Source organism: Biomphalaria glabrata, chromosome 4 (genome assembly GCF_947242115.1).
Source record: "Biomphalaria glabrata chromosome 4, xgBioGlab47.1, whole genome shotgun sequence".
Classification (NCBI taxonomy): domain Eukaryota; kingdom Metazoa; phylum Mollusca; class Gastropoda; family Planorbidae; genus Biomphalaria; species Biomphalaria glabrata.
In genome coordinates this window covers 44,129,401-44,144,047 of record NC_074714.1, presented here as the reverse complement: position 1 = coordinate 44,144,047, position 14,647 = coordinate 44,129,401, and the positions used below count along the sequence as shown (strand labels likewise).

The following is a 14,647-nucleotide window of genomic DNA, read 5'->3' as shown; positions in this document are numbered from 1 at the left end:
TTATATGATCTTTATTACAACCAGAAGGGTTATGAAATACAAAAAGAAAAAAAAATGCCATACATTTCAAATGTATTGATGTTTTCAAAAATGTCTCCTTTATTTGAATAAAGCGTCCATCAACTGTGATCAGTGTAGACATAGTGATTGGAGAGAAACTGTACAACTTTAGAAGCAAAAGATATAATGAACAAAGAGCTAACCTTTACTTAGACTACTTTGTTAATGGGTTAATTATAGAAAACACATTTTTGAGCCAAATACAATTGCAAGCTTTAACAAGTCTGTCAAAACAGTCTTCTAGTAGGATAAATAAAAGTTGAATTTCAAACCAACTAAACAAAATAACTTGAATTATATAGTGACTATGTCTGTAAATACAATCGTATGAATGGTTACACGGTTAACTGTCATTAAGTCAAAAGATTATTGCAAGGACTTGTCCACAACTTCCCCAAAATGTACAGAATGAACCAACAGCGTATGCATGTGGTGTGTGTGTATGTGGTGCCTTGTCTAAGCTACCACACAGCCTTCATGCTCTCCCCTTAAAGCACAACTAATGAAGAATGTACAGCATAGATCTAAACAATATTTACAACAAAAAGAAAAAAAAAAATTAAATACATTTTCAGATTGTGTTCAATGGTAGGGCTGTTTATAGAGTTAAACAACTACTTGCCAATTTAAATCAAGTTATGTTTCTTTTTTAAATGAAAGAAATGTGTTTAGACAACAATATTTCAAGTATACTTGTCACAACAACAGTAATCTCAGGATAAAAATTTTTTAGAACAATAAAAAAAAGGCTGTTCACAAATGACTATGACCTGGACAAGTGGCTATAAGCAAAGTTAAGAATCAAATTTAAAAAAAAAGAAAATTCTTGCATCAAAATTGACAAAAACATAACTTCTTTTTTTTTTCTATGTGAGGAAGAGGGGGAAAAAAAAAAGGTGAATAATACAGTGTGTTGTTCTCCAAGGGCAAAATATTAACAAAATTTTTTTTTAAATCATGAACAGCCAAAGTGCATTAATAAAAAATAAAAGACAAACCATAACTGACTTAACAATTAAACAATACATCGTTAATATTATCAGATGATATTCATATAAATAATTACTATTGCAGGACAGTTCTCGAGAAGAAAGATTAACATGAATGACATTTCTCTGGCAAAAAAAATTCAATAAATTAGGCTTCAAATAATACTGCAGACTCTAGCAAATGAAAATGTGTTTATGTTCCACAACTCTGTTACTGCAAATAAGAGAGTTAATCTATACTCTTGACTGACATAAATAGTATTGTCAGTACCATAAACAAATTGCTGAACCACATGTTCTTCGTTGGTTGGTCCCTTGTCATAACCGGAAATCCATTATTGTATCTTAATGGCTAATGGATGTCAAAATGCCCAATTTGTTATAACTTTCCTATTGCCAGGGTGAACTGCTCCATTTAATATTTAGTTTAACTTTTCAACTAGAGTGGTCAAATTGTTCAACATAACTCTCTTCAACGCATTTAATGTATTTTAAATTAATACAAAATTCAATTGCAATGATTTCAGTAGAATGTAGAGTTTATGTTTAAAAAACCTAGCCTAGCAGCACTGTTTATGAAAAGTTCAAAAGAAAAACAGAATAAAAGCTGACAATACAAAACTAATCAATATTCCATTTCATCTTTAGAAAAAATTTAACAACAAAAAAATATGTTAGAAATGCAAGTAAGTTCACTTTGAAATCAAAGATAATCATTTGAAGCAAATTTAAAAAGAAAAAAAAAAGCCAGAATAAAAATAATTAGCAATTCAGTTATAAATTGTTTCAAGGATCTCAGTGACTAAGCACTATCCTAATGGCATGCATTTGATTACAATCAAACAAGTGACTGAAAAACTGATTAAATTTTTTTTCACATGCTTCAAAAAAAAAAAAAAAAATCTCTTAAAAAAAAAAACAACCTAGATAGATTTAAAAAAAAAAAAAAAAACTACAGATGTCTTGATGATTTGCAAATCTTTAACAAAAAATAAATTAAAATTGAATATATTACATTGTATCTTCAATGAACCCACTAAAGGAAGTGGTATGAATAGTGCTGTAGCGATCATCACAAAAATCTCAATTGTGTACTGGAATAAAAGTGAGAAAGAAACAAAGCTTTATCGCAATTCATCTCGTCTGCTAACACTGTCATAGCCCTAACAGCTGCAAAAAATAAATATTCAAGAACTACCAAACACTGGTGGAAATGGTCCAGGCTATAAAGATTGATGGCTTTGAAGGGGAGACTAATACAACGGGAACAGGAAACCATTTAACGAAATAACCTTGAGATATTGGTTCTATTTGTTTTTACACTGCCATATAACGAAAACATTTGGTGCTACTCTGCCATCAACATTCTTCAAGTGGAAAGAAATAGTTGTTTTTTAAAGCCTGCCATCATTTTGTTTAAGCATAAACCTGGGGAAAAAAATGTTTTTAAAATGAAATGCAGAAAATTACAGAAACTGATAACTGAAATAGTTGAACATAAAATTTATCTAGAAACAAAAATCTTCTACCTGATTAGAATTATTACAATTAAACTCATTCCAATTTATTGTCATATACATTGTGAAACTGTATATCTGATTTTATTACAGTATGATTACAAAAGAAGAAACAAGTAAAATAAAGTGAAATTGCATCAATTATTTTGAGTCATTCATGTAACTAATTTTTAACAGATCCAAACTAACAAAATATATTTGTGTGATAGGAAATATTTGTTATTAATTGTTTTCGTTTAGCGCACTTTTATGCTTATAGAATGCTTAGCATGTTTTAGCCCAATCACATTTTGTTTTAAAGTTACTCAAGTCTGAATTTGAACGCAAGGCCTTGAGCCTACGTGATGGAAGGCTGACACATTAGCCAATGAGTACTATAAAAATAGTAGGTTTTATAATTCTCAGGTATGCTATTCTGCCTCAATGTGGCACCCGAGTGGAAACGATTACTTGAGGAAGTAATTAGGCTAAATGAATAGCAAAACTAAACTCCTGTGGGAGTGTCCAAGGGAATGCGAAAGCTTTCCCATTGCATGGTGCAGAGTTGAAAGAGAGCTTCCACGTCCCTGTCGATAATCCATGTGCCGTTTCTCAAGGGGCCGTTACACTAATGGCGAGTCCTGCAGGGTTAGCTTGGTACAACATAGGGAAATGGCGGACGTTCCCGGTGTACTCGGCCTTCGGCCATGCATTCTAGTCCATGTGCCCCGAGTGCCAGATATGCCGGAAATAGCAATGCTTTACATAGGCATTGACTTGGATCTCTTCCAGTCAGAACGGTTTGTTCAAGCAAGCTTACATGCCTAGAGCTCGAAGAGCCTTGGCTCATCTCTTTTGACAATCACACGGTTTTATAATTTAAAAAACTCTTTAGTTTAACATTACTTTTCAAACTAATGTCAGGTTGGTGAGCTCAGAAACGCAATAAATATCTTTAAAAAATCAGTCTTCGAACCCAGGACCCCTTGGTTGAGAAGCAAAGCGCTTTATCACTCAGCCTACTTTAGCTTAATACATTTCTAAATAAACCAAAATTAATCAACGATTATTAATTGGTTATTTGATTGAGTGGGAAGTAGGAGAAATAGCATGTACAAGATTCTACCCATACAGACAGTGAGTTAATAATAAGCTTTGTAAAAAGAATTGGTATACATGATTTGTACAGTAATTTATGTTAAGTTGTAATTGTAAAATTAAATTAATTAAAGGGTGTTTGGGTTACACTTTTTTTGATCATTATTTACTATTAACAGTTTAGTAAGTATTTTTTTATTTAATATATAAGGCCACAGTAAATGATAAAAAACACTAACCTCTTCGGAACTCAAAGTAAGTTGCAACCACTCTTTTTTTTCTTCTGTCGGCCTGGTCCTGGGTTTTTCTTGTTTATTTGACGGACTAGATCATAGAATATCTAGGAACAGTAAAAGAAAACATTAATTGAATATCAGGCTTTAAGAAGTCAATCATAGCACACAACACCTTATAACTATCACATTCATAAACTAATGTGAATCTTTAAAAGATATCTATCTGTATAATAGCAACAAGGAGTTGCCACAATAAAAAGGTAAAGAGAATATGGTAAGATCAAGTAGCTACACAATAACCAACTTTATGTGTGAAAAACAATTTGCTTTGTAAGTACAAATGGAAAAGTTAAGCAACATTCTAATGTTTAAATGTCAACACTTAAATTCCCTCACAATGTAAATGTGACATCTAGATACCCTTTATGAGAAATGGAAAACATTACAACCAAAAATTTTTTTTTTTCTGTGAAAAATGCTTTAATGCTTTAAGTATGGCTAGCACAATGAACAAGCTAAGCATAAAAACAGACTTAACAATAAGGCAATAAAGTAAACAAGTTAAGTATCCCTTTCAGACCTTGCAATCTATAGAGCAGATGATATTTATAAAGGTCATCTGTTTCTGTGGCCAATGGTTAACGAAGGAATCATGTAGCTAGCACAATGATCAAGCTACTTTACTTACTTTTCCCAACAAATGTCAGGTACCAATAGGGTGGACTTAGGAGCACCATAAAATTCTAAAATTGAAAATCTCGGTTTTCACTGAGATTTGAAAAGTAGACTATTGATTCAGGGACTAAGCCATACCAATCAACCTCCACCACACGACAATGTTATATACTAAAGCCATTTTTAAGGAATTGCTCTAAAATGTCATCTATTGTTCCATTTTTATGTATGCATTTTTACATTTAGAGTACCGTATATTTTGGATTTTTAGAAAGTAATGTCTTCAGTTCAGGGTAAGCCTCTACAAGATTTGCTACTTTCTAAATTTTAAAATTATAAAATACCTTTTTTTAATGAACGTTTATAATGTGCAAAAATTAAACTGTTCTCTCAACTATGATACCTTATAAAGCTAGATACACTGATGTTCAGATCAGATGTTACACAAAACTGAACACACATTAATGAGTTGTTTTTTTATTCCTTAAAAATAATATAAATTACTAAATTATTTTTTTCTTAAAAGAGAATGAAATAGTTCAAGCATTAAAAAATTACCTCTAGAACATTTATTTTCATTTTCGCTGAGGTTTCTAGGAACGCACACTGAAATTGTCTAGCCAGATTCTGTCCTTGATCTTTGCCAACAACACGCTCATCTTCAAGATCACATTTGTTGCCAACTAATAACATTGGAACCTAGGAAAAAAAATCATAAATCCAAGTTATATTTAGAAAATACCATTTCTTTTTTTTTGGTCGATGCTTAGTAATTAAAATCAAAGTCTGAATTCAAATCTTACATCGTCTGTGTCTTTCACCCTGAGAATCTGTTCTCTGAGATCTTGAAGGTCATTGAAGGTAGACTGTGCAGTTATTGAATAGACCAACAAGAAACCCTGGCCATTTTTCATATACAGATCTCGCATTGCTGTAAATTGTTCCTGTTTGGTTAAAAATATATAAAACATTAAGGGATTTTCACCTGAATGATACTTTTATAAACAACCACACAGAAAACACCCATGCACATCAAAATCTATGTGGCAATAAAAAAACAAAAACAAAAAATCTATCTGTAAATAAAGTCAAAGAGTTGGAGAAAAAAAGACAATATAAATAAACGTCAATCGCTTTCTTAAACAGCTTCTATTAGGCACCAACTGATGTCAAGTGAGATGGCAAATCAAAATGTTGAGCCATGAAGAGAATTATATATATATATAAATGATCAGTTCTTTATGTATAGTATAACCCCCTTAAAGAACTGATCATTTATATATATATATAATTCTCTTCATGGCTCAACAGTTTGATCACTAAGAAGTAAAGGAAAGATCACTCTTTTATTTTTGCAAGTCGGATAAGAGTTATCCCACATAACTTAAAGGGCAGGAAAAAAAAGGGGGAGAACAAGTAATATTCATGTCACTAAATAGCAGGGCCCGACTTAACCATTGTGACCAAGAAGTCATGGAAATCACTCTTTTATTTCTGTAAGTCAGACTAGTTACTCAACATAAAAAAAAGAAAGGGGGGGGGGGGGGGAGAGAAAGTAATCTACTCTGTATTCACCCGTCACTAAATAGCAGGGCTGGACTTTACCAATGTGGGGCCCTAACAAAATGTATTTGGCGGGGCCAAGTTAGGTAGAAAAAAATGAAATTTAAGAATTTGTATCAGAAAATAAATTCTTTACTATGTACAGAAGCCTTGCCTGTAGCAAAGTCATACAGTATATCATAAAAATTCTTTCCTACCTAGATCATGCTCAATAGAAAGAATTACCAAATGTTAAATCTATCTACGAGAATTGTGACCTCAAGTAATTCTTCATTAGTTTGAGGCGCAAGAAGCTTCTTTCAGCAGAGTCCACAATTACGGGTAATGCATAATGCCGTTTCTTTTTGTTTTTCTTTATCGCACATAGGATTGGCATTTTCCATATCGAATAACACCCCAAAATGACATTTTTTGTCTATATATTTCAGGAGATTTGTATGAGTTTTTAAACAATTTTAATAATTTCCAGAGACTTTTTCATATATTTTGCAATTTCATGAGATTTCCAGGAGCTCCTGGCAAATCAGGAGGCAGGGGGAAATCTGTTATAAGTTATAAAATGGTTTAATTTAATAATTTACACAGAGAATTAGTTGCGGGTCCCATGAAAGTGCGGGGCACTGCAACCTATAATGGCGTATGCTAGGCCGTGGGTCAACTAGTTGGGTAATAATATGTATAAAAAAGGACCACCCAATAGGTTAATTAACAGGTATAAAAGCAATATAAAAGGTATAAAATATAGACTAAAACTTACTGTGCCAGCTGTGTCTAAAATTTCTAGCATACATTGTTGACCATCTACTTCCACTTGCTGAAACACAAAACATAACACAAGATTTTATAACTGACAAGAAATATTCTTTACATTTGTTTATAACAGCAATTAATTATAACCTGTAAAGGCTAAGCAAACCAAAGATTAATTTCTGTATAAATCTCCTTACACCTTTCACATAATATTATATAAATATCTTCTATGCCAGTTAGTAATTTTTAACGAATAAGAAATGTATATCTAAGCTCACCTTCCTATAACTGTCTTCTATTGTTGGGTCATATTTTTCTACGAAAATACCTTGAACAAATTGCACAGTCTGAAACAACACACAAATGATGTTTTGACAGACTGAAATATTTTATTCTTGAACTTTTTAATCAGAAAAAAAAAAGTGAAAATTAAATTTCAAATAACCACAGCAATTAAATATCTTGGTTACTAAACTAATTTTGAATAATTTAAACTCAATATTAATAATTTGAATAGATTTTTCCTATCATACAAATATAAATGATAATACAGTATACATATTGCAACAAGTTAAGAAGTCGCTGCACATTGAACTTTGTTTACAAAACAAAATCAAATGGAATGACACTGGGCAATGGTGTATTCATAAAAGGATTTAGAACAAGGAGGAAAGAAATAGCAACTTATGTCACATCTGAATAGCAGACCTTCTTCATTGAGTGGTGCCTTGCATATGGACAAGTCCAGGAAGTTCTTCATGTGTTTCAAAGCTATTTATGACATGACTAAGGTCGCTAAACATCTTTGTTCCAGACAAAATTTATTCACAAAAGCCAATATGTAAACCTCCACAGCATCATCACCTTAAAAAGGACGGAAATGTTTTGCCATTCTGTTACTTTACAGCTAGTGATAACAGCACCAGCAGGAACACATACAAGTATTATTAATGCAGTTAAATTAGCTTCTCAGAGACAGCACTTTCTCATCATGTTTTATTTCAGGACTGCTACACCGTAACACTGTCTCAACACACTAAGCAACCAGGATTTCTTTTCACCCATGCTAAGAAATAATCACCAATCCAACTTTAATTTTAAAAAATTTCTGTAAGATTACATTTTATAATTTATTTTTCATTTTACTCTATAATATACCACCAGTACGGAATGTGGGTATTTAGACCTGAAAATGATGTTTTAGTAATAAACATTTGTAATATTTGATAGCAGTGGTTGTTTTACTGTAAAAAAAAATAAAAGCAGTATCTACTTAGCAGGCCTATAAATAATTATTTTTAAAATTGTACTTTCTAATATTGTCAGTATTGTATCATTACTAATTACCAATTTTTGACCCTCATACCAAAGACCCCTTTACATCATCAAGACAATAATGACCTGTTAAAATTTAATCCTAGAGTTTCTTTCACAGCTCTTCTTTAAGCATTAATTAGCCATATAATGCAATAGCATCACCTTGGTTGGATAAAGATTTTCACTTTCTGCCAATTAAAAACTTGAATTACAAAAGTACAACTTTTTTGCAGCCCATTTTTAAAACTACTTTAAAGTTCTATTAATTTTTAGTTCAATATTTTTATATGTCATTTTAGCATTTGTCATCTTCATGATCATCAAACTCCATTTTAGTGAAGACTTGAGAGGCTCAAATTCTCTCTTGCAAAAGCCCTGGACAGAAACTCTGCTTTTTTTTTTTTTGCGTAGTGCATACATATCATCATACAGGTCGAGAATTTGTTGTTTCCCAGACCTGTCAAGATGAAGATCAGCAAGTCTGGGGCAGTCAAAAAGGATATGAGATACTGTTCCTTGCAGCGGGGGCACCATGAGTCAAAGTTTGGCCATAGCCATGAGAAATATGAGCCAACAGTACAGTGGCCTGTCCTGCACTGTGCTATAATAGCTTGCTCAGGCCTGGAAGGCCCTACTACGGGGAAGAGCGGTCAGGGCGCCTCATGCACTCCCAGACACCGCAGGCTTTTTAGTACTTGTCCAAGCACTCAAACACTTTTCCATTTCTTGGATTGTAGCCAGAGCATGATGAAAACTTACAGCCTGCTTGATAGGTGGTGTTAGTCTGCAATGGTGTTGCCAGTCACACCTATTTGACTTGGTACTTTCTGCGTTATTACAGGGGTGCCATTGCGTTGATTAAGGTTGTGTGAAGCGATGATGACAGTGTCGATATTGGGAGGCCATGATCCAAGGCATTGCAAAACCTGTAGTACAGGTTTTGAGTCTGCGACCGCAAAATTTGTGTTAACTTCAAATGACCCTAGCCGAGTAGAGAGTCAATGACTTTTAAAACTTCACAGATTGCCATGGCCTTTGCATCAAAACTGCAAAGGCTACCACATAGTCCAAAGATTTTAAATGAGCCAGAGCCAAGAAACTAGATGTAGGCTCCATAGCCTGCTCTTTCTAAATTTATTGATGTTGAACCATCAGTATATATAATATATTACATCAGTATATGTTACAAACATATGTCTGGGTTCGATGGACAAAACCAATGATGAAAACGTTTAATGTTTTGTTAGTTGGAGAGGCCAGTTTTATCAGATAGTCTAGTGGCATGATGTATAAAAGACTGCATCTGGTTCTGCATCTCCAAACATCAACTAGTTTTCTAGCTGGGAGGTATTCATCCAGCCTTTTATACCCCTCAAAGCAATTTAGTATTGACCATTCCCTTCTAAGGTTTAGTGGACCAACATTAGCAATTATTTCAGCCGCACTTAGCACTGGTAGTAGTTTGAATTTTTTTTTTTTCAATAATAATTATTATGAAATTATATTTAATAGTGTTCAAAAACATTTTTTTTTAGATTGATTCACATCTGGAATCTTCCAGAATAGAACAGAGACCAGACTTGACATTTACAGTATAATTGAGTTTGTTATTAGGCATTTTCTTAATAAAGTAGAGCACTTTATTATCAAAATTTCACAGAACTGATTTTTTTTTTGGCTGCCAGGGATAATAACTACTTACCAGGGCACTCTTGCCAACACCACCGCTGCCTAAAACAACCAGCTTATATTCACGCATACTTAAGCTTTGCTGGTATTTCCTTTCTCTTGTGATTTATCCTAAACACAACCCTAACAGGCAAAAAAAAAAAAAAAAAAATACAAAGTCATTAATTATTTAATTGTATAATTATAAATATATATATATATATATAATATATATAAATAGTTAATAGAATAATAAAAAGTTAAAACTTCTTAAAGAGCTTCACATTATTTGGAATTTTTAAATTTTATGAAGGTTATATGAGGACTTCGTTTTACATAGTAGTTTAGATAAAGACTTCAATATGATATAAAAATAAATATATACATGCATACTATAGCAACAATAGACCAATGGCAAAGGCCAAGCTTAAAGTATATATAATACTACAATTTGAATACAAGTCGTCTGTGTTTAAAAAGAAAAACTCACAGTTGTTAACATAAAAAAATTAGGTCTCATTTAATCTTGTTAAATCTTATCTTATATAATACAGACGTTACTTCAAAAAAGAAGATGATTACGTCCTACTAGTTCTATAATACAAAACAACATTGGCTATTATTATATATATTATATATGTACTAGTATACCTAATTATGAAAGAAAGTACATGTTCTGTAATTGAAATTTATTAATATAGTAGAATTAGTAGTGACAGCGAGTAAATGATTGCCAATGATCAATGTGTCATTACTGATTACTGTCATGTCACCATCAATTTTGACTAGCTCTACTAGTCTAGACCTTACTTAAATAGATCTAAAGTTTTTGTCTAGAGTCTAGATCATTGATTAGTAGATATACAATCTATATAGAGTCTAGAATATAGATCTATATTCTATATTATAAATTATATATATATATTATTTAATTTTAATATTATATAGATCTATAGATTATTATAGATTTAAATTTAGACCAGGGCCCTAGAAAAATAGAGATCTCTACTTTACTCTTTAACTTTAGACTTTAGATCTAGATCAGAATTTTCAGATCTGTCTGCTGAGTGAGACAGTCAATGTCAATGGTGAATTATTGAATAGATCTATGGTAGTGAAACTCATAAGTTTATATATATTTTTATATATATATTTAATAATTTGATATATTATACAACTATATTATAGACTATAATTATATAATCATAATAATACTTTAAATATATAATATAAAATGTGTACATTGTAGGCCTATCATATTTTATTTCAACAATTTAATTATTATTAATCTAGATCTAGAAATCTAGACTCTTATGAATTTTGATACTCACAATTGAGAATTTAATTTTTTTAAAATATTTTTTTGATGATAGATCTTGATCTACCAAAAATTATAAAATATCATTCAAATGGAAATAATTATAATCCACTCAAGTCTTAGTCGAGTCAAGTCACACTCACAGCAGTATACTGAGTATATAACTATAACTAAGAGTACTAAGACTAAGATTAAAGATAAATATAAGATTTAATCATCAATCTATTCTAATACTAGTAATAAAAAATCCAGGGTTCTGTTGATCATTCAATGTTTATGATAAATGTACGAATATTGGTCTAACATAGACTGATAAAAAGGAATGCTAAAATGACTGAATACATAACCTACTTAAAAAAAATAATCTACCACTCCCACCCTCCTACTGCCTACTCCCTAATCTTAGCCTACACACTTTACACATTCACAGTAACAAGACTTCAGTGTCTGTCTTCACTATTCGACTCAATTTCTCTGCATTTGCAGTACTTGCCACACCTAAAGCCTGCTGTCGTATTGCATGAAACAGTTCAAAACATATTAATGTGCAATGGCTTATCTAATATACAGTTGATAATGCAATTGATGGGCTTTTAAAAGTTATTTTTAATGTTATTTTCGTTTTGAAATATTACTCACCGGACTGGCCCTTGACTGATTTACAGATGGCTTCCGGTAAAGAAATTTGTGACGTCAAAAATTTTCAGACTGTGCATGATTCTATATTTGGCAGTGTTTTCCCAGCATACCATGCGACAACTTCAGCGCATGCTCAGCCACTATCTTTTCTTTTACTTCTCCCTTTACTTCTCTTATTCTGTCTATTCTTTAAAACTTGCTCTTAATCTCTATTCTATCTGTCTCCATCCTCTTTCAATTATTACCTACACAAGCTTTGATCTTATTTGATCTACTCTTAATTGAGTTTGAAATGATAGGAAACTTCTCGGCTAGTATAATGCGATGATGCCGAGCAGGCAAATTTGTGGACATGATGAGAAAAGATTTAGAAGGATTGGGGTTGTTTGATAAGTCAAATATCCCTTTGATTCTTGTGAAATGAACATATCTGATCCACTAGCTTGGTCTGAAATTAGATCTAGTATAACATAATTAGATCTAGATCTAGATCTAATAATTTTAAAATTAATTTTGCTTGCGTGCCTTTTTAAACATTTTGCTAAGGACTGACATTTTATTTCGTAAAGTAGGCATGAAAGGGAAGAAAATAGATCTAGTTTAGTAGGTCTTTAACTTCAAGGATCTTCGAATCTATCATCTTTTTAGATCTATGTCATGATTTTGTATAATGAAACAAATTTACGTAAATATTTAATCACTTAATAGTATAAAAAAATAACTTACAAAACTTTCACGTAGGCCTAATTATTTAGTGTTACTTTTAAAAAAAATACAGATGTAGGGCCTACTCATGTAGCCTAATTAGATAAACATCTAGATCTACATAGCGTAATTTTCTTATTACCGACGTTACTTAAAGAAAAAAGGATAATACGTCCTACGCATTTCACGTGTCAAACTAGTTATCAGTGACATAAAATCTGTTAAGTCGTTGGTTTTCCTGTCTGATTCAGGCAACCCATTCCACTCTCTAATGGCACTAGGGAAGAAGGGGCACTTGTACGAATTTTAGAAGGAGCTTCTGTGAGGTAGAGTAGAGAAGGCCATTTGTGGTTTAGAGTTAGATAGATCTAGATCTATATATCTAGATCTTGTATTAATGTAGGGTAAGTGTGCTTTTTTTCAAGTGTTAAGGAAATCTTTATGATAACTTAGAGGCTTATTAGGTGAGCTACCCCTACATCTAAATGGCTTAGAAAAAAATTATTGATTTTTCTAGTTATTGAACTCTATGGACGTTCTTTCTATAAGTAAAAAGCTGTAAATATTTTGATGTTTGTAGATAGGCCTATGTATTGTAAGGTCTAAACTTAAACAATGTATATATATATATATATATATATATATATATATATATATATATATATATATATATATATATATATATATTAATAATCCGAATTAGCAAATAAATAGAATACAGACATCACTTTTAGAGACCTCTATATCTCATGGTCGATTAACTCGATTTTAACCATTTATGATCATACAGGTCCAACTGGTTATTTTATTTTCATCTATTGCATCATCTATATTATGCCTGCGTTTGCGTTCTCATGGAGGATTTACACAAAGAAGATAAACTGCGCAGTGATTTCCTTATCAGGAAGAAGTTCTCCATACAATTTTTCATTAGGGATGTTTTAGGGCAAGTATCTCCGGGGATAAAGTTAGCAGTTAACTTTTATTTAGTTTGTGTTCCTGATGTACATAATATATTAGAAGTACTCCCCCCCCCCTTTTTTTTTTTCGGAAAAAAAAAAAAGTTGATGTACTAGGTATTTTAAAAGACATATAATCATTTTTTTTTTTTTTGCACTTTTAGAACTGCAGAATCAAAATTCGAAACACTTCTATAATTTATTTATGCATAGGACTCCACCAGTCGCGAAGAGATGATGGATTGTCTCATAAATATGGTAAAAGACGAAGCCTTTCCCATGTTTGGATTAGATTTGCCTTAACGTTTGTAAACAGGTTCTTCTAAACAAGGCCTGTCCTAACTATTGCTGGGCCCTATGCTAAACGGCTTGCGCCGGGCCTAGTTTGGGCGGGGATAAGCATAATGTCCAAAATAAGATTTTGTATCAGAAAATACATTCGTCTTTACAATAAAGTTTTATTGAAGGAAAGTTGACTAGGCCGGTTTTTTTTTTATCCCGCGTGGGATCGGCACTCCAAAATGACAATTAAATCCATTTTTGCAGAACATTTTTATGAGCTTTCAGGAGATTTTAATAATTTCAGAATCAGGAGGCCGAGGAAGTTATTACATATAAGTGATAATGGTTTAATTTAATAATTTACACCTTGTTCTCTTTCCATTACTTCTTGGTCACAATGGTTAAGTCCGGCGCTGCTACTTAGTGTTTGTAAAATGTTTGTTTGTAAAATCTTTTACATGTTTCGGATGTTCCTTCAGAGTTGAAGATAGTTTACTTCCTAGTCCAAACCTCCCGCAGGACGAAGGGAGATGGGAGCGGGAAAGGTTTGATAATTCCAAACGACAGTCCAGCGCGCAAACCGCACGACCATGCAGCCATCCGTAGTGACGGGTGAATACTACTTGTTCTCCCCCCCCTCTTGTTTTTTCGTGTGATAACTCTATCCGAAGAAATAAAAGAGTACATCTTTCCTTTACTTCTTCTTCTTCACGTCCAAACTCTTGAGCCATGAAGAGAATTATATATATAGATAATAATCTTTGTGCATTTTTGAGACCTGAAAAATCAAGATTTCTAAGCGCTTTCGTTCATAGAAAAAGATATTTGTTATTATTTAGTTAGCAATAGGGATCTAATAATATGACGTCCTTGACATTGTTCAATTTCTGTA

The 14,647-nt window shown here is 32.1% G+C and overlaps 1 protein-coding gene across 3 annotated transcripts; it reads right to left on the bottom strand.

Annotated features, from left to right (window-relative positions):
- Positions 1-75: 75 nt before the first annotated feature.
- On the bottom strand, positions 76-11,927 carry LOC106064066 (ras-related protein Rap-1b). 3 transcript variants are annotated; one of them, XM_013222557.2, is made up of 8 exons: positions 11,810-11,927; positions 9,887-9,996; positions 7,146-7,214; positions 6,875-6,931; positions 5,358-5,498; positions 5,113-5,253; positions 3,883-3,983; positions 76-2,477 (listed from the first exon to the last, which is right to left on the bottom strand). In XM_013222557.2, exons 2-7 carry the CDS (start codon positions 9,941-9,943, stop codon positions 3,894-3,896), a joined length of 555 nt encoding a protein of 184 aa, XP_013078011.1. In that variant the 5' UTR covers positions 9,944-9,996; positions 11,810-11,927; the 3' UTR covers positions 76-2,477; positions 3,883-3,893. The 3 variants fall into 3 exon arrangements, with proteins under 3 accessions (XP_013078011.1, XP_055881848.1, XP_013078013.1); XM_056025873.1 differs by lacking the exon at positions 11,810-11,927 and adding an exon at positions 11,669-11,691; XM_013222559.2 differs by lacking the exon at positions 11,810-11,927 and adding an exon at positions 11,184-11,449.
- Positions 11,928-14,647: the final 2,720 nt, after the last annotated feature.